This window comes from Madurella fahalii, assembly GCF_045866475.1.
Source record: "Madurella fahalii IFM 68171 DNA, scaffold_1, whole genome shotgun sequence".
Taxonomy (NCBI): Eukaryota; Fungi; Ascomycota; class Sordariomycetes; order Sordariales; genus Madurella; species Madurella fahalii.
In genome coordinates this window covers 3,363,447-3,384,533 of record NW_027263971.1, presented here as the reverse complement: position 1 = coordinate 3,384,533, position 21,087 = coordinate 3,363,447, and the positions used below count along the sequence as shown (strand labels likewise).

Genomic DNA, 21,087 nt, shown 5'->3' with positions numbered 1-21,087 from the left:
TAATAACAGAAGAGAGAAAAAAAGAAATATTTTGGCCGGCGAGCTGAAGTCCGGCTCTGGTAACGATTGGTCTTGTGTAATAGCGTCGATTTGGCACGCTGGCCCCTGTAAGGTTTAACACTAAATGGGGACGGGAGAGGCAACGGCCCCAAAGACGGAAAAGGTGCCCGAGGGTATCGAAGAACAACAAGCGCGGTGCCGCGAGAAGGGCGAGAATGGGGAGAATGGGGAAAATGAAGAAGAATGAGAAAAAGGAAGAAAGATGCACTGCGTCCGCAACGGCGGGTATCGAGAAGCTCTTCAGGGGCTTGCGATCACATCCAAGTTGAGCCCCAGGAAATTGCTCTGCCGGGCCTGTGCTGGCCGGAACCGCCTCCAAATTCAAGGTCGAGTATCGTTTGGCTGGGGCTAGCCGCAAAAAGCTACCTCTGTCTTAAATGTCAGGCTGAAATAGGATTAGGTTCTGCGACAAAGCAGCCCATTTCGGGAACATCACATTGGGTGAACACACGGCTCATATGCCCTTTATCATTTAAATGAAGGGTTGTCTTGGGACCCAACGCCGCTCGCTCCCGGGATCGGTCGTGATACTTTTCTTTTTTTTCTTCCCGCCTTGATAAAATTGGGACACTTAGCGCCTCAATGCTCTGATCTTTTTACGGCTGCATAGAGCTCTAGAGTTTCGGCCTGACAAACGGCCTGGAGTGGAGGACGGGAGGACAAGAGGACAGACATCAGGGTTCTGTCCTGCTCTTGTAGTCCCCTGGATGCCCATCTTCGTTTCGCGCACGCTCCACAGGCTCTGAGATCTAACGATTCTCTAATCCTGTGCCCCACGTCCATCATTATTATCCTTGCTCCAACAACTACCAATGCCCGGGCGCGAGGAGGGTATTAATGCCCGGCTCCTGCGCCCTGCTTCGTTGCGAATCCGATGCCCACAATGTTCTCGCGCAGCGCCGCACATTCGCTTGGATTTCGGGAGTCGGCCACACTGCTTCAGACAATTCGGCAACGGCATTTGGGCGCGCTGCACGTCGCACCAAGACACCGACCTGCAGCAGCTAATTTTCGCGAAAGCCACTCCCGGCGTCGCCCCACGGAAACTGCCCCTCGGCACCATCCCACGGGCTCTGTAATCGCAGTGCCCCCGCTTCGCAGTTCGTGGCAGCCCAATGCGGTGTTGTGTTCTCGCATGCATGATCTGGTCAAACGCACTGCCAACTCACTCCATCATTTGGGGCCAAAGACGGTCAACGACCACGCGAAGCCAATCAGTTGGGTTATTGGTCGTCGATTGGCCAACCATGTCTGGAGAGTGCTCCCCACGCGAAAGGTCTGAGCTGGCATGGCGCGTCATGAAAGTGCGGAGCAAAGGAAGCACCGTCAACCTCAGCACCATCACCGGCATGGCGCCAGCTTTGGGCAGCCAACCAGCCGTGAACGCATTTCATGGAGACGCGGCTACTGACTGCCTCCAGAGTAGCCTGCCCTCCGCCCCGAAAAATCTGTTCCACCAGAGGATTTCCGTGTGACGACTGGAGACTCCCTGCATTGATGATGGGACCTTGGACCTGCATGCTGTCAGTCACGGCACCAAAACTCGCACCACACAGAGAACCTGGATGTGCCAATGCAACTCTGCGCGGGGCCTCGAACAAATCCAAACTTCCAATCGTGGTTACCGTTTAGTTTCGTGACGGTTCGTGACGGTTCTGCCATCTTGCCCTAATCGAAGCCAATACTTACGTGTAGGAGCCGTCCCAGTTCGAGCCAGTTCTGTATCTTCCCGTCCGTTTTCTGTCACGGGAGAGATTCCAGCATAAATAGGGCCACATCCGGGTGTCGCAAAGCATGACCCTTGATCATCCCCCAACATGTCCTCATCCAATCAACACTCGTCCTCAGGCGGGCCACTTTCCGTTCTGGGAGTCTTCACTCTTTTTTACCTCTTTTATTTTTTTTTTTTTAAAAAAATTTCTTTTTCATAAGCTGCGTGGAAGGTCGGCTTTTTCTCACCTGCTAGCCCTACGTATTGGTTCCAACTTCAACCTCTGAACATTCAGGTTCTCTTCCTAAAAGCTCGGATCTCGGCGATCATGATTCCATGGCCCACTGCAGAAGCTGCCGCGGTGATGTCATTTTTACTCGGACTTCACAACCGTCGGGTCCCCTCCTGTGGAGCTCACAACGTCCTGAAACAATGACTGCACTCACCGGCTCCGAAATTTCGTTGTCACAGGAAGAGCTACCCTGACCCAGTTCACGCTTCCAATGGATGGCCAGTCAAGCACATGACTCGGACGGGATGCAGGTCTGAGACAAAGGTCTAGATAGACCTTAATCACTAACCACTCCCACGTTTTCTCTTCGGTGCTTAAAAAGCGGAAACCCTCATTTGGTGCAGATTATCGGGAACGCCCGACCATGGAAGATGACTCGGACCGCCTCCTAGGGACGACGGGACTCAATCTCGTGCACTACTCGTATCTTATCTATGTTGTGAAGACTATGGAGGGTGTAGCAGCAAACAAGACACTAACCGGGCCTGGACTGTTCTGTGCGGCCCCCGTCCGCAGCAAAACCACGGAACTTGGGTTTATTTCCCGGCCATGGTCCCAGTCCCGGGGTAATCCTTTAGCGGAGACCAGGATCTTAGACGGTATCTCGGACATCCCTCTTAGAAGCATGCCACGCCTCACTGCAGAGAGCTAATCCCATGCAGTAAATGAAACCGGCCAGGAAAGTTATTTCATCCAGAACACAGCTCGGGTACCAAGGTACGATTCTTTGGATAGCGCATAAACACCGCAATCTACAATCTCTAAACCTTCTTGTCCCAAAACTACCTGACCGTTCATAACCTTGCTGCGTGATGAACATGATCCACGATGAAAGCAAGTCCAAATCCGCTGTCCTAGCAGCGGGATACATGTGCAATACCCGGCCCCAATCCGACAGATGACAAACAGTCGGCACTGCATTCCCCGTTTCCTTGCCGCAGGCGCCATCACTGAGAACTCCAAGGCCACGGATGCCTTTGAACGCTAACCCCGTGTCTTACCTAGACAGGAAGGGTTTAAACTCAGACGGAGACAAATGAAATCTCTAAGGCGAGGGTTTACTGACACATCGCCTCATCATGGTTTAGCGTAGACGAGTGTGGTCTGACGCTACATCTTCTTTCCCTGTTTCCAAACGTGGAGATAGGAAAGAGGAAAGAAACGAGCCAGCCGCTCGATCAAGCTTCTTCAACCCCAGGCGCGACATTCTCATCCCCTTCATCCGCCGCCGCCTTCACCACCCCTTTCTTCTCCACCACTACCGCCCCCTTCTCCTTGGCGCCGTTATTATTCCCGCCGACGACCGAATCCCTCACCACCGCCTCCACCTTCTTCACCACGCTGCCCTCGACCGCCTCACCCTCCACCTTACCCGCCTCCGCCTGCTCCCCATCGCCGCTGGCGCCGGCGGCGCCGCTGCTATTCTCCTTGAACACGCTGTCTCCCTCAACGAGGGCCCAGTCCACGCGGCCGTGCGGCCCGTACCGCTCGGCGAGCCACTCGTTGGCCTCGCGGAAGTGGCGGCAGGTGAAGAAGCCGCGGGCGGCGCTCAGGGGGCTGGGGTGGACGCTTTTGAGCACCAGGTGGCGCTTGCCGTCGACCCTCTGCACGCGCTTGCCCGCGGGCGTGCCCCACGCCATGAAGACGACGCCCCGCGTCCGCTTGGCCGCGACCAGGTCGATGACCTTTTGCGTGAAGCGCTCCCAGCCGCGGTTCGAGTGCGAGTTGGCCTCGTGCGCCCGCACCGTCAGGCACGTGTTGAGCATGAGCACGCCGCGCTCGGCCCACGGCGTCAGGAGGCCCCCCTTGTTGGGCGGCGGGTTGAAGGCCGGGTAGTCGTTCTTGAGGCAGATGTACATGTTCTTGAGCGAAGGCGGCGCCGGGGTCGGCGGGCGGACCGAGAAGGCGAGCCCGTGGGCTTGGTTGTGGTTGTGGTACGGGTCTTGGCCGAGGATGACGACTTTGACTGTGCTGAAGGGGGTGTGGCGGGACCTGGGTTAGAGGTGATGAGGGTTGTTAATGAGAGGGGATAGTCAACTACGGGAGGGCGGGCACGGCAATAATAGGGTGAAACTAACCAGCTATAGACGTCCTCCTTGGGCGGGAACCACTTCTTGCCCGCTGCCGTCTCGCGGTCGAGGAACCGCTTAAGGTCGAGGAACTCCTTGGTGACAAGCTCATCCTTGAGGTGGACCAGCCAGCTTTCGTGAAGCGAGTCAATCTCGAGCTGGAGCAGTCCCTTCTGTTCTGGCGTCAGGGTAGCGACCCATTTGGCCTTATCGAATTTGGGAGCTGCGGGCTCGGGTGCCCCTGTGGCATTGCTGCTGCCGCTTCCGGCCGCCGTCTTAGGAGCGCCGAAGAAAGACATGATGTTGCCTTGCTTCGCCTTTTTCACGTCCGCACCTGCCTGAGCGGCGGCCTTGCGTTTAAGAGTCGACATGGCGTGCGCAGGAAGCCGGGACGTGAGGCGGTGACGGGGTGGAGTCGACGACGAAAGGACGAATTGAATTACACGATTAACGAAAGGGGGACTGCGGGTTGGGAGAAATAGGCACTGAGGAGGTTGGGATTGGGAACGTGGTGATAAAATTGTTCAAAAAGCAAAGCAAGCCCACAGGCCCCTGATAGATAGATATTATCGTAATGGTTGAGGAAGGTTCAAAATTTTCCTGCCAGAAATGGCGGCCGTAAGAAAAGTTGGGGAGCAGGTGAGGAAAACGAAGTCTCCGAGTCAATTGAGCGGCGGAGGTGAGCACAATAATCCTGGTCAGACAGGAGGCCAGGAAACGCAGCTAGGGCCTTGCAACCAAGCAAGGCAGAAGATGGCTAGCCCAGCCGACCCTTTTTTATGGCTGCTTACCGAAAAGCGCGTCTCTGCAGCGCCTGGAGACGCGGTTTTTGGCGTCACTCATTAACACGAACTGCAGGGGGTCGCAGCAATGCAAAAATGGGACCCAGCCCTGCCGCAAAACCAGGGAAAAAGCAAGCAACTGGAGCCGTCATCTGAACGAATCCATTACCAATGGGAAAGGCCGACTCCGAGTCGCTGGATACATCTTCAGTAGCGCGACTCAATGGTGCCTTGTCAAACCAAGTCGATGACCTCAACAAAGAACAAAAAGTGACGGAGCAGTCAGCGCAATTGGCGGACCCCAAGGCAGCAACGCGCCCCATCTCAGCCCCACGCGCTTCCATTGGCTCGCAGCCCTGCAGTCACTTAAACGCGGGGCGACGGGAAGCCTACCCGCTGCCTCTTGGGCGCCCATCTTCATATCCACAACCCTGCGAACTTCAGGAGCAGCTGATCCAACGGGGGCATAACCAATGCTATGTATTCGTAGAAAAACAGAACAATCCGATTCAATTGCATGTTATTATCCATATCCAAATGCAACCCTCAGCGCACTGCCTATGCGCAGCATTAAGCTTGTACTGTGTTGTATTTTCACCACAGTTTCACAAATACACCGCAATCGACAACAAAATATTATACACCCCGTCTCCCAACGCCCTCTCTCCCGGATGCTCCCGTGATCATCCCTTCCAAGTCAACCATCCAAAGAACCCCACCACCATCCACGTAACCCTCCAGACAGTCGTCCACAGTTCCGTAACCACCATGCCGACCGCCGACCGCGGCAGCTGCTGAGCCCCTCTCGCCTTCGCCTTCCACTTGCCCCCATTATAACCGTACTCCTCTTCCTCATCCTCCCCGGGTATCTCGATCCTCGGCGCAGCCCTCGCCCTTCCCGCGCCTCCTCCCCAACTCCATTTCCCACCGGACCCTTTGCCGTGGCTCTTCCTTCTGCCATGTCCACCGCCATGTCCGGGACTCGCGTTCCTCGCCTTGCCCACCAGCCCATTCTGTCTCATCCCCGGCACGTACGCCTGCCCGTGGCCCGACACGCTCCCGCCGCGATCGCGTGTGCTGTTGTTGGTGCTGCCGTTACCGTTGCCGTTGCCGTTGGCATTACCGCTGCCACCCCAAAACTGCGACGACGCTGACCCGGGCGTGGCCGGCAGCGCATACTCGTCATAGTCCTCCACCTTGGCCTTGAACACGGGCAGGACCGCCCGCCGCCGGATGGAGACCGGCTCCGACGGTTCGAGCGCAAAGGGCGTCAGCTTGAGGATCGGGACGAGGAAGGCGCGGATGGCGAGCACGGCGATGCAAAAGACCGCAAAGCTGACGTAGCGGAGGTAGGTGGAGACTTGGCTCGGGAGGAGGCACAGGTGGGTCTGTAAGGTCGGTTTGCCTTGCAACTCAGGGAAGAGGGGCTTGCCCTCGCTGTCGATCGGGTTGTGCAGGCTGACGAGCAGGAAGCCTGGCTTGGAGACGCCCATGGCCATGCTGATGCTCTTGACTGTGATTTCCGGCACGTTGGCCTGGGCGGGTGAGTGCGTCACTTCGCAGTAGTCGTGGTCATCGCCTGAGAAGGCGTGGACGACGTTGCCGACTTTCTTGATTAGGCCTTCTGAGTCCTTCTCGCCGAGGACGTTTTGGTATTGGTAGCCTCGCGTGACCGAGATGGCGTTGCCGGAGTCGGGGAACACGGGTTGCGTCTGTCCCTTGGGTGGTTTCTTAGGCGGATATCGTTCGCGGAGGGGACCGCAGGGGGTTCCGGGCGGTCGGTAGAGTGGGACGTGTGTGAGGAGAATTGTCGGAAGTTCCGGCGCGTTGTTGCCAAGGGTGGGCTTGTCGTCGAAGTTGGCTTTGTCTAATTCCTCGATTTTGTGCCGGAATTGGCCCTCCTGCACCTGGCCCCGGAGGAAGCGCAGTTCCCTTTCGACCGCCTTCTTCTTGGTCCTTTGAACGTCGTTAAGGAAGTTCTCGACTGGCTCATAGATTGGCCGCAGGTCGTGTTTCATGGCCAGTTCCGAGGTAGCGGCGCTCAGAGAAACCGTGTCAACCGACACAAACGTGTGGTTCCCGATGACGTCGACCCGGTTTCCCTCACCAAAGTAGGTTTCGAACCGATTCCTGACGGGAAGCTTGATTTCAGCGCCAAACCCGAGGTCGTGATTTCCAGGTAAGCTTGCGACCAGCTTCCCCCTCTTCCGCGTGACACCCGGCGCTGCCCCCATCTTCACCCAGGGGGTGAGAAAAATGTCCCCAAACCTGGCATACTCCTTCAGCCAGAAGAACTCGCCGTACGTCTTGTGCCACTTCTTTAGATATTTGCGTTCGCTCTTGGGGCGGCGACCCCATTCTGGGTCTTTGAACTCGCCGTGAGCCGTCTTCCACTCCCTGCCACCGTCAAACAGGTCACCCAAGAAGAAGACGCTGTCGGGACCGAGCTGCCACTGCAGCGCGTTGTAGGATCGCCGGAGGTAGTTGTCGGTGATCAGGATAGTCAATTGATTCAGCGGCCAAGGGCGGCCGGGGTATGAGTGAGGATCGATGAGTTGCGGGTCGGCAACGAGCACGACACGGTGGGGATCTGCTCCAGCAGGCTGTAGCAAACACGAAGGATGTCAGCATTGGTGTTCCGGGGACACACGATTCCTTATTATTCCTGTCTCACCCAGTTCTCCCAATTATTCCAGTGACAGCTCTCGACCTTGGAGTGAAACACCCATCTCTCACCCCAGAGCAGTACTACCACCCATACAGCGACGAGCAAGTGCGGAAAGCTTAGGAGGCGATTGTAGGTTAAGTTCTGCCGCAGACGATGCGTCATTGACAACATGGCAGCATACGCCATGTGACGACCGCGCTCGCGCCAGAATCGAAGTAACGAGCGGAGGGCGTGAGCGACGAATGCGCGGAAGTCATCGATCGCCGAAGTCGAGTTATTCGCGTGGTGGCGGTACGACGACGAGTAGCCCTTCCAGCTGTTATTATGAGACCGCGCCATGACAGAGAGCTAGTGCCGCCATTCCCCGGCCCTCTGTGCGCTTTAGTGCGTATAGACGGAGATACGTTTGGCGGTGGTGGAATGCGTCCGAAGTGTTGCGCTCGGCTCGCGAGTCGTGGAAGTCGATCAGTGAATGTTAGGTAAGGTATTGCAGTCTCCCCTGCTCAAACCTCCATTTCCACACCGTGTCCGTCAGGGTAAATGCACCGCGAACAACCGAGAAACGTGGTTGTTGGGTAAGCAGGTCGAAAAAAAAGTATAAAAAATAAAATAAAGAATGAAAATGAAAATGAAAATGAAAATGAAAGAAGTTGATTAAAGGAGTCGTGAAGATTTCTTCGCAACGTTGAATTGCATCGACTGGAACTGTCGGTATCCCGAAAGAAAGGCCGCTGACAGGGGGCCAGCCCTGCAGTTACGGCGGCTGTCCTGCGGGGGCAGGGCTTGCAGCTGGGATCGCCATCAGAACCCCTGCAGCCACGGCTCGATCAAAGGGCTAGACTCAGCCTCTCCTTTTCGCGAAATTGTGCTGCAAAAAAAATTCAATGGGATTGTGATTTGTGATTCGATGATTTGTACACTTCCCCGACGCGACGGGTCAACCGGTATTAGTAAGGCTTCTCCTCGGAAAACCATATCCTGTCTCCAGCTATAATATGATCTCGGCGCTGACAGAAAGTTGATTCAGGGGCAAGCCGCACGCTGGCCCTTGATTTCCGCAACTTCCCCATTGACACCAACCCCCTGTAAGTGCACCACTAACCTCTGCGTAGCAATGTCACACGCGACCCTTCGGACCCGGCTGCCGGATCTGCCCCCCGGAACTCTGGGACGCCTCCCGAAGGAATTGATATGCCGTCCGGTTCCGAGCTGCAAAGCTACCGACTCATCGTCCACCTGACCTTAGCTTGCAGATAAGCCAAGTACCAATTAATATCCCCCAGTTCACAGCATGCCGAGCATGCATCACATACCGTTTGCAGAGAGCTGTACCGTTATCTTCTCCCACGAGCCAGCATGCCAACCGTTACGCACAGTAGCAACAGGAGAGACGCCGTAGCTCTCTCCCCCCTCATCCCCCTCATCCCCCTCAAGTCAGCCCCAGTCATAACAGGGCGGCTTACTAGCAGGTAATATAGCTTCCCCGCCATCTCCGCATGATCTCGCCCTGTCCGTGGGGGTCCTGGAAACCATGGCTTGGTCGAGGAGAACAGAGCGAGTAGCACTCGGTAGCAGAGCACCCGTCAGCTAGAAATGGAAACGAAAAGGTGGAAGCGCCAAAAGGCTTTGAAACATTCTCGCCTGACTAGCCAATGCAGACTGATACATGCCGGTGCTTCTCCCCCCAGCCTGCCAAGAAACCAGCATACAGGGGCTGGACTGTACATACATACAATGGTAGGAGACATCCCACACAGTAAGACAGTAGGGGAAGTTCGACACATCACAGCATATCAGCGGTGTGTCGACATCCCAGACATAGCTGGAGGAGAATCAAAAGAATCAACGGAAAAGGGGGGACAGTCAGCAGTCATACCAGAAGCAAAACCCGTGCGAAGAGTGAAACCGAAGATGGGTAGGGAAAGGACACGAAAGAACTGAAACCAAACCACCCTTCAACCCCAGCCATTTGAGTCGATCAAAAGACCCATGTAAAAGACTCCTTCACCTCAAACCCAACCGAGTACCTAAAAAAGAGAAGTATCACGTCAGCAAAGCATGCTCGAAATCGTAAAGGCTCAAGAAAAAAGGGCGGGGAAAGGGGTTAAGCTCACTTAACATCGCCCGCCGAAGCAGCAATCAACGCCTCAAACAACCCTTCCTCAGCAACCCACTTGCCCACCGCGGTATCAAAGTATCCCACGGCATACTTATCCAGGCCGATCCTGAGGTGCTTGGTCTCGCCGACGTCGAGGTGGACCTTCTCGAAGGCGACGAGCTCCTTCTCGGGGCGGGGGAGGCGCGACTTGACGTCGCGCACGTAGACCTGGACCGTCTCGAGGCCGGCGACGGCGCCGACGTTGCTGACGCCCACCGTGAGCTCGAGGCTGCCGCCGGGGTGGAGCACCTTGGCGCTGAGCGACGGCCGGCCGTACTCGAACGTCGTGTACGACAGGCCGTGGCCGAACGGGAAGAGCGGCGCCACCTTGACCCGGTCATAGTGCCGGTACCCAATGTACATGCCCTCGCCGTAGACGACCTGCAGGTTCTCACCCGGCCAGTTGTGGTACGCCGGCGTGTCCTCGAGGCGGCGCGGGAAGGTGCACTACGGAGGCGGCGTTAGTCGGTTGAGACGTTTGAGAGTCATTGGCAATCAATGTGTGTCCCCGGGGCGGGGGAGAAACTTACCGGTAGCTTCCCGCTGGGGTTCTTGAGGCCGAAGAGGACGTCAGCAAGCGCGTTGCCGGCCTCCTGGCCTTGGTACCATGCCTGGATGATAGCCGGTACGCGGTCGGCCCAGGGCATGGTGACCGGGGAGCCGGACTGGTTCACGACGACAGTCCGGGGGTTAGCCTTGACGATGGCCTCGACAAGGCGATCCTGGCTGCCGTCCGAGGGCAGGTCCATGGTCTTGCGATCGTAACCCTCCGATTCCCACTCGGCGTCCAGACCAACAATTACCACGGCCACGTCGGCAGCCTTTGCGGCATCGACGGCCTCCTGGAGATAGTCGACCTGGTCCTCCTCCTTGAAGCCGATGCGGCAGCCGCCGTACTTGTGCGTCATGTTGAACTGCTTCTGCTTAGCGAGCGGGCGCAGCTCGTTTGTCATTTCGACGCGGAGCTCCACAGGCCGGTTGGCTTCCATGTTGACGTCGACGAGGTAGTCGATCGAACCCTCAAACATGGCCTCGCCCTCTTGCGTCCAGTCCCAGAGATTCAGGGCGAGCCTGCCATTGATGAACAGCTTACCCGGACCGACAGACATGAAGGAGATGGTGTGCTTGCCGGTGCTTGTGGGCGTAAGGTATGTTGTTGCAATGGCAGACCACTCCCGTCCGACGTCAGCAAGCGGTGCCGAGTCCCACAGGAAGAGGTCAGTGTTGGTCCGCCGCTGGATAACAACCGGCTGGCCCTGGAACTTGTCACCCTTGAACCACTCGATCGTGACGCCCTGCTTCCCGGTCTTGTCGGAGCAGTAGGGGGATGCAACCGGGAGCCACTTGTGGATGTGGCACCCCATCGAGTATGTCACGGGCTGCTCTGCAACCTTGCGGATGCTATCGAGGGGTAGGGTTGTGTAGTATGGGTTAAGGCTGGCGCTTCCACCGCCGCCAGCGATCGCTCGGTTTGCATTTGGTCCAATGACCGCGACCTTGGCGGTCTTGGGGTTGATGGGCAGGATAGATCCCTCATTCTTCAGGAGCGTAAGCCCCTGAACACCAGCCTCGCGGATGAGATCTCTCCGTTCTTGAACATCGTCTTCTCTCTCCTCGGCCTCTGGGGTCATATCGCTACCTTTGGTGCGCTCGACGAGAGTAAGAGCGTTCTCGGCTGCTCGATCGATATCGGCCTCGGTGAGCTTCCCATCTTTGAGGGCCTCGAGAACTTTTTCGAAGCGCCATTTGTTAGAATAGGGGAATTCGATGTCGCAGCCGGCCTTTATCGATTCGGCGGTTGAGTTGATGCCACCCCAATCCGAGATGACGGTTCTGTGGGGGGAGGGGTCAGTTGATCCTCCTCGCTTATCGGGCGGCTTGGCCGGATCGCCACTTACCCATCATACTGCCACTCCCCGCGGAGAATGTCCCTGAGAACATGCGTGTTCATATCGGCGTGGACGCCGTTCACGAGATTATAAGACGACATCACCGCCCAGGGGTTGGACTCGCGGATTGCGATCTCGAACGGGCGCAGATAGAGTTCCCGAAGCGGCCTTTCACCAATCCTGGAGTCGATGGTTAATCTGTGCGTCTCCTGCTCATTGCCCACAAAGTCTGCCTCGATTGTCAGCTTCGTCTGAGAGTTGGCAAGGGGCAAAAGATCCGAGCAGACTGACGTTTAATAGTGGCAGCCACGCCCCTCTCCTGGAGGCCGTTAATGTACTGCGCAGCCAACTTGCCGGTCAGGAGGGGATCCTCAGAGAACGATTCAAAATTCCTCCCGCCAAGTGGGTGTCTATGCATGCAGACGGTTGGTGCCAGAAGAACATCGGCTGACCGCGCCTTAGCCTCCTCAGCAAGATGCTGGCCAACCTGGTGGAGCAGATCTTTGTTCCACGTTGCCGCCAGCGAGATGCCGCAAGGGAAGAGCGCAGCCTTTCACGAGGGTCAGCAATAACGCGTGGTAACTAAGTGCCTGGGACCGAGAACGCACTTTAGTACCCCCGACGAAGATTCCACCACGGGCGCCATTCGGTCCGTCAGTTGTTTTGACTGCCGGGATGTTCTTGGAAGGGATCGCCTTGGTCCTCCAGAAGTCTGCGGCCGCCAGGAGCGACACCTGCTGAATGTCAACCCTCTGCGTCATCGAAAACGGGTCGTAATGCAGCGGACCTTTTCCTCCAGCGTCAAGGTGGTCAGCTTCTTTCTCGCCAGCTGCCTCTTGTCCTTGGGGGGCCCGCTCTGATGGAATGGGCTGTCCGGTGGTGAGAACTCAGTGTCAGGGGTGGTGTTGGTGTCGATACTGCCGCCCGGCGACGCACTCGGGTCGATAGCTCGCCCGACGTCGATACTCTCCCCTGGCGCTAGTGTGGTCATCTTGGATTCTTCTTTTCCGGTCTCTTCTCTCGCTGGTGGTACAAATGCGAGACGCAACCTGTGACAATCACAGGTTGGTATGGGATAAGAATGGGCTTCTGGGCGTGGCGTGGAGCAGGGGGGAATCACGGCACAGTTGCCCTACGGTCTGCCATTTCAAACTGGACACCACAAGATACGGGAGACAGAGGAATCGTATATAAGTTGAAGGGCAGCTCAGATGGGTATACAATTGGGTCTATTTCCCGAGTATTAACCGTCAGATATGAAAAAACGGTCCTGTGGAGGACCTTTGAAGGACGTTTAGATAAGGGGAGGCGAAAGCCGGACACCGTTGACGGAGTCAGGCCCTGGCGAGGCGAGAATGGGGGCGCTCCTGCGGCCGGAACAAGTTCGGGAGGTGTCTTTTGGGAGACGGGGCATACGAAAGGTACCCATCGCTGAGGTGCCTCCGTCTAGGCGTGCCGTCCGGCTGGATGGAGCAGACCGGACAGGGGGTGCACGAGAGATGCCGCAGCGTGGGTATGGGGCTGGGGAAGGGCCAGGGGACTGTGACTGGGGTCTGCTGTGAGTGATCAGGGCCATCGCGTCACTTGACGACTTCCGCCCGTGATCCTCGTTGATTACCGCCCTCGGGTGTAAATAGCCACATCGGTAGGAACGGACCGTGTGAGCGGTAGCATCGTTTGGCGCCCAGCTAGGGCAGTTAACCCGCACCATTATTGCATAAGGCGAAGAGACCAAAGGGAGTTCGTCCGATTGGGGTGGGGAGTATGGACACAGCAGGGCCAAGCTCGGAGTATCTTGTTGCATCCCTGACGCCAAGCAGGAGAAAAGGTCCCTGGAATGTGGTCTATCGATGGCTGCGGCACTCATACCGACCGCTGTTACGAGGTCTAGCCACTAGTCTCTGCGAATCTCCTGCGGCACCTCAATGCGAGACTCGGGACAAGAAAGGTAGGGGTCGAGGGACGTTGGGGGGGGGGGGGGGGGGCTCCTTGGGCAGCAATGTGGAAGCGTAGTATACATCGCAGACTCGTAGTTTCTAGGCTCTGCAGATCAGTCAGGCTAGAGCGTGGCGATGACGACGGGGCAGTCCCATTCAGAAGGACAAACGGCGACCCCGTCCTCCCAGCCGGCCAGTCAGAAACACATCTAGCCTAGCCGATCCATCCCTGTCAATGCGGCGTGATGGCAGGCTTGGCGTTGAAAGCTCTGGATTAGTTATTTGGATTCTCTGTAAGTCAATAATTGATGTAGCAGAGCATGTTGGCCAGAACAAAACTTGGCCTCCCCCACACCATCCAAGCTCAAGGCGCCCTCCTCTTCCACAGCATGTTTTGTCTGCGAGAGACGGAGCGGAATAGTACAGGCTAACGACCTTTGCTGGTTCCTGAGCCTGCCGTTCTGGCTGCGGGACAAATTCACAAGCGACGGCCCCGCTGTGAAGTCGCTCCTGCATCGTTATGCCATTATTTCCATGGGTTAGCGAAACACGAGAATCCACAGTGGAATGCTGATCAGCGTGGCGGCATGGAGCCTGACAGGCTGGCGGGCGGAGCGGGCGGCAGAATGCCTGGACGTTGGGCCTCGGGGGCGACTCGGTCGATGACGAAACTCGATACGAAAGTCGGGGTTTTTGCGGAAACGGAAATCGTGGGGAAGGGCTCTATCGGATTTGACAAGGCTTTCGCTTGGGGCGGCACTCCGGCCCGGGTTCCATGACAAGGCGGGCCCGGCATTGCGGATTGGCCGGCCGGCGAGGTACACAAGCCTCCGCCGGGTATGATTCGCAGAACCCCCTGTCACCTTGTTAAACATCCCGAAATGCTGATATCGAGCGCCCTGACCCCCAACACCGAGACGACAACAAATATGCGCGCTTAACGTCCATGGCAATCCCAGTGCCGACAGCCTGGCGACCGCATCCCTGGCGCCATCCCAAGTCACCAAGCCGTGGAAGCTCAGTCCACCGTCGTGACCCGGAAACCGAGCAGCTATAGGAGCTCTAATGCAGTAGTGGCGAACCCTGTGTTACCGCCCAGGCGGCGAAGCTTGCTTCTACATCCTATAAATCCGCATTTCAGGTGGTTGTCGATGCAACCTTTTCTTGGGTAGCTTCGGGGGAACCGGGGTTGACACCTCGCCGACCCCAGGGATTCTAACTGGAAGCGTAGTAGCCCACCTCTGGCGCCTGGGGCGATCGAGACCAGAAACGGTCGAGAGTTTGCTGCACCCGACGTCGTTGAACACTAATCCGCGGAGCGGCATTCTCTGAGACGTGTTTACTCGTGCTCATCCAGCAGGTGGGATTTACTGGCCTCTAATTGGCTTAGACGTCCAGCATGCAATGGCTAGACGGCACCTCCAGTGGAGGGAATCCCATAGCTCGCGGCTGAACGTCGGCAGAAATATCAGCTGTTGGACCCATTCTGGGGAGCTAACGGCATTGAAGCCGATGGACGGAAGGTCGGCGATGGTGACCTTGGCGGGCAACCTGAGAACGGAAAAGACCCGACCCCATGTCGAGAACGGCATGGTTCGACTTGGGCGACATTTCGTCTTTGTCCGCAGAAGACGCGCGCCGTTGGACGTAGCAGACGCTGCTCGTCTCGAACAAATCGGAGAAAATTGTGAATCCAAGCTTCTGGGCGTTACCGTCTACGCAGGGCCAGCTTGCCTTATCGAAGTCTTCCAGAAAATGTGGATCGGGCCAGAGAGTGGCAGGACGCAAGCATGGACCGGACCCGCCCGGCCACGTTTCGGCTGTGGCTGTTTCTTCCCGGTCCTCCACTGTGACTTTCACGTGTTCTCGTGTTATCTCCCTCCGTGTCGTTTCCTCGCGCCAAGCCAGAGATCGGTGTTCCACAAATCTCAGACGCAGACACCCGCATCAACCGCCCCAGAATCCTTCTCACCATCCTCCCGAACGGCCCGGTATTAACGGCGTGTTTCTGCCAAGGACTGACGGGGGGCGTTTGATTTTCTTGATTTCTCAAAACGCTGGCCGTCATCACGCTCATTCGCAGACCTTGGCAAATTTATGCAAGGCCATGCTCTCACCTATTGTCTTGGGCTATCTCCGGATGCAGTAATCAGTTCATCTACTGCTTGCCATCTGCCATGTTATTTCGTTGTTACGTTTCCTGCTGTCACATTCCGGACACGCCCTGCATTCAGCTATCCCTATTCCCCCCCCCCCCCCCCCCCCCCCCCCTCCTCCTCTCTAGGGTTGCGCTCTGGCTAATGCAACGCTCAAGAGAGCCTCAACCGGTCAAGCTACTGTTCCTGGCCACATGGGAGTGGCTACACACCGAATGGAGCGAGGCATCCCGGCCGAGGCTGGAGAATTAGATGGGTGAACCTAGCGGATAGGGTTGCCGGAGAATCACCTTCCATCCTCATCGATTGATCAACTGGTGATCCTCTGCGTTCAGCGTTACCCCGTCCCTACCGTCTGTTACACAACGACGGGATTGCATTCCGCCGTTGCTGGAAAGCGGGGCATGCCGAAGACCGGGAGGCCGTCTGTCCGGCTTGTGCCTGCTCTTAATGAAGCATTGAACGGCATCAAGCGGCCCCTCAGAGCAGCTACCCTCCCTGTCATCCCGAGGCTGGAGGCGCCCGTGCCGGTACCGAGACAATCACTTCCGAGAGACAATCGGGCATGCGGCGCCAAGGCCATCTCGGAAGGCTCGTCCGTAGGAGTTGGGCCGTCGAGGAAGCCTGGGTTACTTTGATACGGGGAGGGATGTGCGCGGATGTCTTGCACTGTCCCTCGTGCATTTTACCCCAAAGCGCAAGGCGCTATCGTTACCGAGTGATACATACTTACGAGCAAAGCTTGGTTACTCGCCTCCAGTTGTCGTTACGGTGCCATCGCGTCTGGTTAATGGTGAGCCGAACGCATGCAAGGGGGCCACCACGGGATGGGCCAAGGTGCTGCGGGCTAGCAGATTTGCTGGTAGTCTACGATTGTTGATTGCCCAGCGTGGCCGCTTCTGCAACCCGTCCGCATCTCAAGCGCCCAACAATGTCGTTTGCCCCCGCCTCGCTAGGTCGAGAGTTCCTACGGCAATAGGAAGTCGGAAAAGCGCGCCGCCAAAGTATTGCCCTTCTCCATTCTCTTCGAACGGCTTGCAGAGTCTCCCTTTGCCCACAGACCCACCAAAATGATTGCTTGCTTCTGACAGTTGGTTATGTGCATTTAGCCTCTGTACTATCGCCACCGGGAAACGTGCAGCCGCATCTGCGGCGTGTGTAATATCCAATATAGTGCCCTGGTAGGCCGTGTCTCACATCCCCGGTAAGCCTCCCCTAGATCGTGGACTGTGGCTCCATCCCCAGCAGCCTATCACTCCCGCCGGGCCCATGATGCTCTAGTCTGGTGAAGATCAATATAACGTGGCATCCGCACTCTCATCCCGCTTGGCGCTGAGGGCAGACCCGCCTTCAAAAAGAACATAGTCGTCGGCTTTTCAAAAGAGACTGTCTAAGTAAGGTAACCGAGAGGGGGCAGTTTGTTTATATTATGGGACATTTTCGGTCGGGTGGTTCTAACACCGCGTAGAAGCTGGGCTCGCTCGCGCAGCGAGCATAATGCCTACGATCGAGAGGCCCGATCAGTCCGGTATTCTGCAGCCAGCACGACCGCGATGCTTCGGTAGCTATTTTAATGCCCATAGATGCGCTGATCGGGCTTCTTACCGAACGTGCCTACCTTGCCCTCGCGTGGCAGGGCCAGGGCCATTGTCAATATCGGATGAATGAACTATGGGGAGAACGTACGGTTTAATATGTGAACCCCGTCAGATTATATCTTTGATATTGCGAAATGCGGTGAGAGCTGACCATGCATCTACTGATACTGTGATCAAGCCAGCTGCTGTTCAGTGCCGAACCGTCCTCAGATCGGATTACTATACAGATCGGCTGTAAGCTACATCTCCCTTAATTTGGGTACACGACAGCGACATTCCTGCTAAAAGTGTTCTCGTCAACACTTGTTCCGTTTCTATGCAGCCAATGTAGAACCTCGCAGCAAGGCGCATCGGCACACGGCTTCGTCGGGACTAGTCCACTCAACTGGGCCCCAACCGCGTCTTCTAGCCGAAGACGACACGCAATAATACTTATGTACGTTGGGCTATCCATCTTGTCATTTTGGTGGTCAACAAGACCATCATGCCTTTGTTCCATGAACGCGTTCACCCAAGCGTGGGAGACTCCAGGGAAGGGACAGGTAGAACAAGGTAAAGGGGGACCCGTCCGGGAGAGGGACTGTATCTCCTCCATAATCCACGCCTCGGCTGAGGCACCTAAGTTTTTGACTTCGATCTAAATGGTTGTGTACCTCCCAAGACATAGGCATATATAACGTGTGTATTTTTTTTTTTTTTTTTTTTTTTATCCCGTCATCTAGCACTACCAACGGAGCTGTATGACTGGAATGGGGGCTTTCTTGCGTTTGTTGGCTGTATCCACCAATTTTGAATCAGGGAAAGTTTTGAATGCATTTCCAGCAGCTGTCTGGTAAGTGGTTAAGGGAGTTCAACGATACCGAGCCTAGGGCAGAAATCAAGGACGCCCGGCATAGATCGAAGATATTGTTTACTCTAGCAGTCAAGCCGGGATCAAACCCGTACTGTGGTTGTGGAGAAGACTTGCATTTCGCTGATGATGTTTGAGAAGGCAAGCATTTCGTGGCAGAATCAGCCCACAATTGCAGATCCTGTTGCGTCCAGCCATGGCTCTCTACTAGGGCGAGAGTAGCCTTGTGTTGTTGCTGCTGGAATCCCCATCTGGAAGCGATGCCACTGCAGCGAGTAGCAGGGCAGCAGGGGTAGCTTTGCAGTCCCACTCCTAACACCCATCCACCAATCACAGTCCGGCTAACATTTTCCTCAAACCTCGAACGGTCAATTTCGCATCCAAACCGCCAGAACAACCCTTGAGCCTGCCCCCATCGAGGGCCACCATAACCAACAATGAATCGGCAGGCCATGCAGGCCGCCCTCGGCCGCGCCGCGCCATTATCTCAATGTCTTCGTGCCACCAAACAATCGACAGCATATTTCTCCACCACAACACCACGACCCGAAAACCGCCCCAATGGCCGAGAGCGCTCCGAAGCCGCAGCCCTGAAGATCGCCCAGCTGGGTTACAAAAACCGCCAGCAGCCGTCGAGCGAACGAGATGGATCGGAGAAGAAGTCGCCGCCCGGCCCATTCGGGAACGAGAAACCGCAACAGCAGCAGCAGCAGCGTCCCATCATCCGCCGTATCCAGGCCGCAGCATCCCCCGCTGGCCGCGCCGTTGGTGTTGACGCCCGCTCGCTGCGTGCTACTCCCATCAAACCCGCGGGCGCCGGCCCCGGGGGAGCCGGCATCGCTGCACCAAAAGTCCTCAACCTCCGCAGCATCCGCGGCACGCTCGGCCCCGGCCCGCCTCGCTTGGCCGGCGCTCGGGGCGGAGCTGGACCGGCGAAGCTCGGGTTCGGGCTCGGCGCGGGCCGCCTAGGCGGCGGAATATTTGGCGGCGCCGGGGGTGCAGCAAGGGGAGGAGCAGCACGCCGGGGCCGCCCGCGCAAGCCGCGTCCCGGTGCCCAGGGGGAGCAGGACGGGCAGCGGCAGAAAGACTTGGAGGGCAACTGGAAGAAGCTGACCCCGGAGGAGCAGGAGATCGTGGACCGCCTGGAGAAGGGCGAGGAGGTGCGGTTCGACCCCAAGCTGACGCTGGCCGAGCTGAGCGGGTACGGCGCGGCCGTCGCGACGGATGCCGCGCTGGGCCAGGTCGAGACGGCGATCCGGGCGATGCGCGTCATGACGGGCGGCATGGCCTTCAACGCCCACTCGGGCGTCACGGCCGACATAACGGCCGTCATGAAGCGGTACGAGAAGAAGCAGCCCATCTTTCTGCACAGCACCGGCGAGAAGGAGTGGATCGAGCGGGCCAAGCCCAAGCACCAGCTCGTTGGGCCGAGCGCCGAGACCAAGAAGGCCATCATCGACAGCACTATCCTCGGCAAATACGAGGCCACGGGGTTCGCTGCTATCGGCAACGTCAAGGCGACCATGGCTAACTACCACGGGCGGACTTTCACGTACAGGGCGTCGGATTCGGAGAAGTTCATGAACAAGGTACTATCTCTGATGCCGGCGCAGGCCGCTGGCCAACCCGCTGCTCAGGCCAAAAGGGCTTGATGAAGGAGCTGGAAAGGGAGGGGGCTTGGAGTAGCGTCGCTTCACATTTGGCCTCGTAATCGCCATGAGCCCTTTGTATCCCATGTTGTAACAATACCTTGCTTGGCCCCCCTTTCTTTTTAAGACCACAACTTTTGTACAGAGTTGTCTATACAGAAATCACCCTGCGCTATATATATATATATCATGCCCTTTGCTATGCTTTTGCCTTTCCCGCTTGCCGTTTGCCATCTCCCCGTTTGAAATACTACAGTTACTGGCCCGCCCTATCCTTGATAGCCTGCACCACCGCCTTCTCCTTGATCAGAATTTCCTTCATCCGGGCGTCTTGGAGCTCCTGCAGCTTTCCCTTCAGAGTAAATACATCATCGTCACTGATCAGCTTTTGCTGCCTCAACTTCTTGTGCTGCTCTGCGCGGCGGCGCACCTCGTCGCGCACCTTGGTCCTCCACGTCTGGCAGACGTCCTTGGCGCGGCGGGTGAGTGCGTCGACGCGCACGGGCTCGACCGTCATGATCAGCTCGAGCGGGTTGTCCTGGGACCGCTGCGGCTGCTGGTTGTACTCGCGCGACAGCTGCACCGCGCTCATGATGGGCTTGACCGACGCCTCCTCGAACGCCAGGATGCTCCACCGCCGCCCGCCCAGCGGCGCCACCGTCGCCAGCTCGCGCAGCGGAAACGCCTGCTTGGACTTCCGGTCGGGCTGTACCGGGATCGCGCCGATCGATTCGGCAAAGCCCCGCCCGCCCGCACGCACCTGCTTGAGCTCCTCGTTGAAGCGCTTCTCGAGATCGTCGAGTGCGCCCCGGATGTCGGCGAAGTTGTACGGGCTCCCTTCAGGCGCTGTCTCTTTGATCGGAGTTGGGGGGGCATCGAAGGGTTTAAGCTTTTCGGGCTTTCGATGGCACGCTGCTGTGTGGGAGAATGGTCTGCTCATTGGGACGCGTCGGACAACATGATTCGGGCTGCTGGCGTTGCAGGACGGCGCTGATTGGTACCCAGGTGGTGTTGAGCTGTGATGGGAGGCTCTGTTGACACGTTAGAGCGGCGTTTCTAGGGGCTGGTGAGCCATTGGGTCCGGACAGACCTTGGTAATGTCCTGTGGGCGGCAGCATTGCTGCGTAAAAGAGTGGCAGCCCGGAGGCACTTCATGGTGGGCTAGCGATTATGTTTCTGTTGTCTTGGGCCTGTTGTTGAAAACAACTTCAATAATTTGTCTGGGTCTGATAAGAATCTAGCTAATCAAAACTTTGCTTGGCGGGCTC

The 21,087-nt window shown here is 57.1% G+C and overlaps 5 protein-coding genes across 5 annotated transcripts; 1 reads left to right on the top strand and 4 right to left on the bottom strand.

The window, feature by feature from the left end:
- Positions 1-3,241: 3,241 nt before the first annotated feature.
- On the bottom strand, positions 3,242-4,503 carry UNG1 (uracil DNA glycosylase; the record flags this gene model as incomplete). The annotated part of the gene is made up of 2 exons (XM_071056474.1): positions 3,242-4,055; positions 4,142-4,503. The coding sequence occupies 2 exons, from the start codon at positions 4,501-4,503 to the stop codon at positions 3,242-3,244; spliced, it is 1,176 nt and encodes a 391-aa protein (XP_070912575.1).
- A 1,094-nt stretch (positions 4,504-5,597) lies between these two features.
- On the bottom strand, positions 5,598-7,921 carry MFIFM68171_01051 (uncharacterized protein; the record flags this gene model as incomplete). The annotated part of the gene is made up of 2 exons (XM_071056473.1): positions 5,598-7,517; positions 7,589-7,921. 2 exons carry the CDS (start codon positions 7,919-7,921, stop codon positions 5,598-5,600), a joined length of 2,253 nt encoding a protein of 750 aa, XP_070912574.1.
- A 1,639-nt stretch (positions 7,922-9,560) lies between these two features.
- On the bottom strand, positions 9,561-12,620 carry MFIFM68171_01050 (uncharacterized protein; the record flags this gene model as incomplete). Its single annotated transcript, XM_071056472.1, has 7 exons — positions 9,561-9,609; positions 9,697-10,187; positions 10,271-11,573; positions 11,639-11,858; positions 11,921-12,179; positions 12,238-12,363; positions 12,417-12,620. 7 exons carry the CDS (start codon positions 12,618-12,620, stop codon positions 9,561-9,563), a joined length of 2,652 nt encoding a protein of 883 aa, XP_070912573.1.
- Positions 12,621-18,607: 5,987 nt separating this feature from the next.
- Positions 18,608-19,822, top strand: MFIFM68171_01049 (uncharacterized protein; the record flags this gene model as incomplete). The annotated part of the gene is made up of 1 exon (XM_071056471.1): positions 18,608-19,822. One exon carries the CDS (start codon positions 18,608-18,610, stop codon positions 19,820-19,822), a length of 1,215 nt encoding a protein of 404 aa, XP_070912572.1.
- Positions 19,823-20,075: 253 nt separating this feature from the next.
- Positions 20,076-20,974, bottom strand: RRF1 (ribosome-recycling factor; the record flags this gene model as incomplete). The annotated part of the gene is made up of 2 exons (XM_071056470.1): positions 20,076-20,850; positions 20,910-20,974. The coding sequence occupies 2 exons, from the start codon at positions 20,972-20,974 to the stop codon at positions 20,076-20,078; spliced, it is 840 nt and encodes a 279-aa protein (XP_070912571.1).
- Between the last annotated feature and the right edge of the window lie 113 nt (positions 20,975-21,087).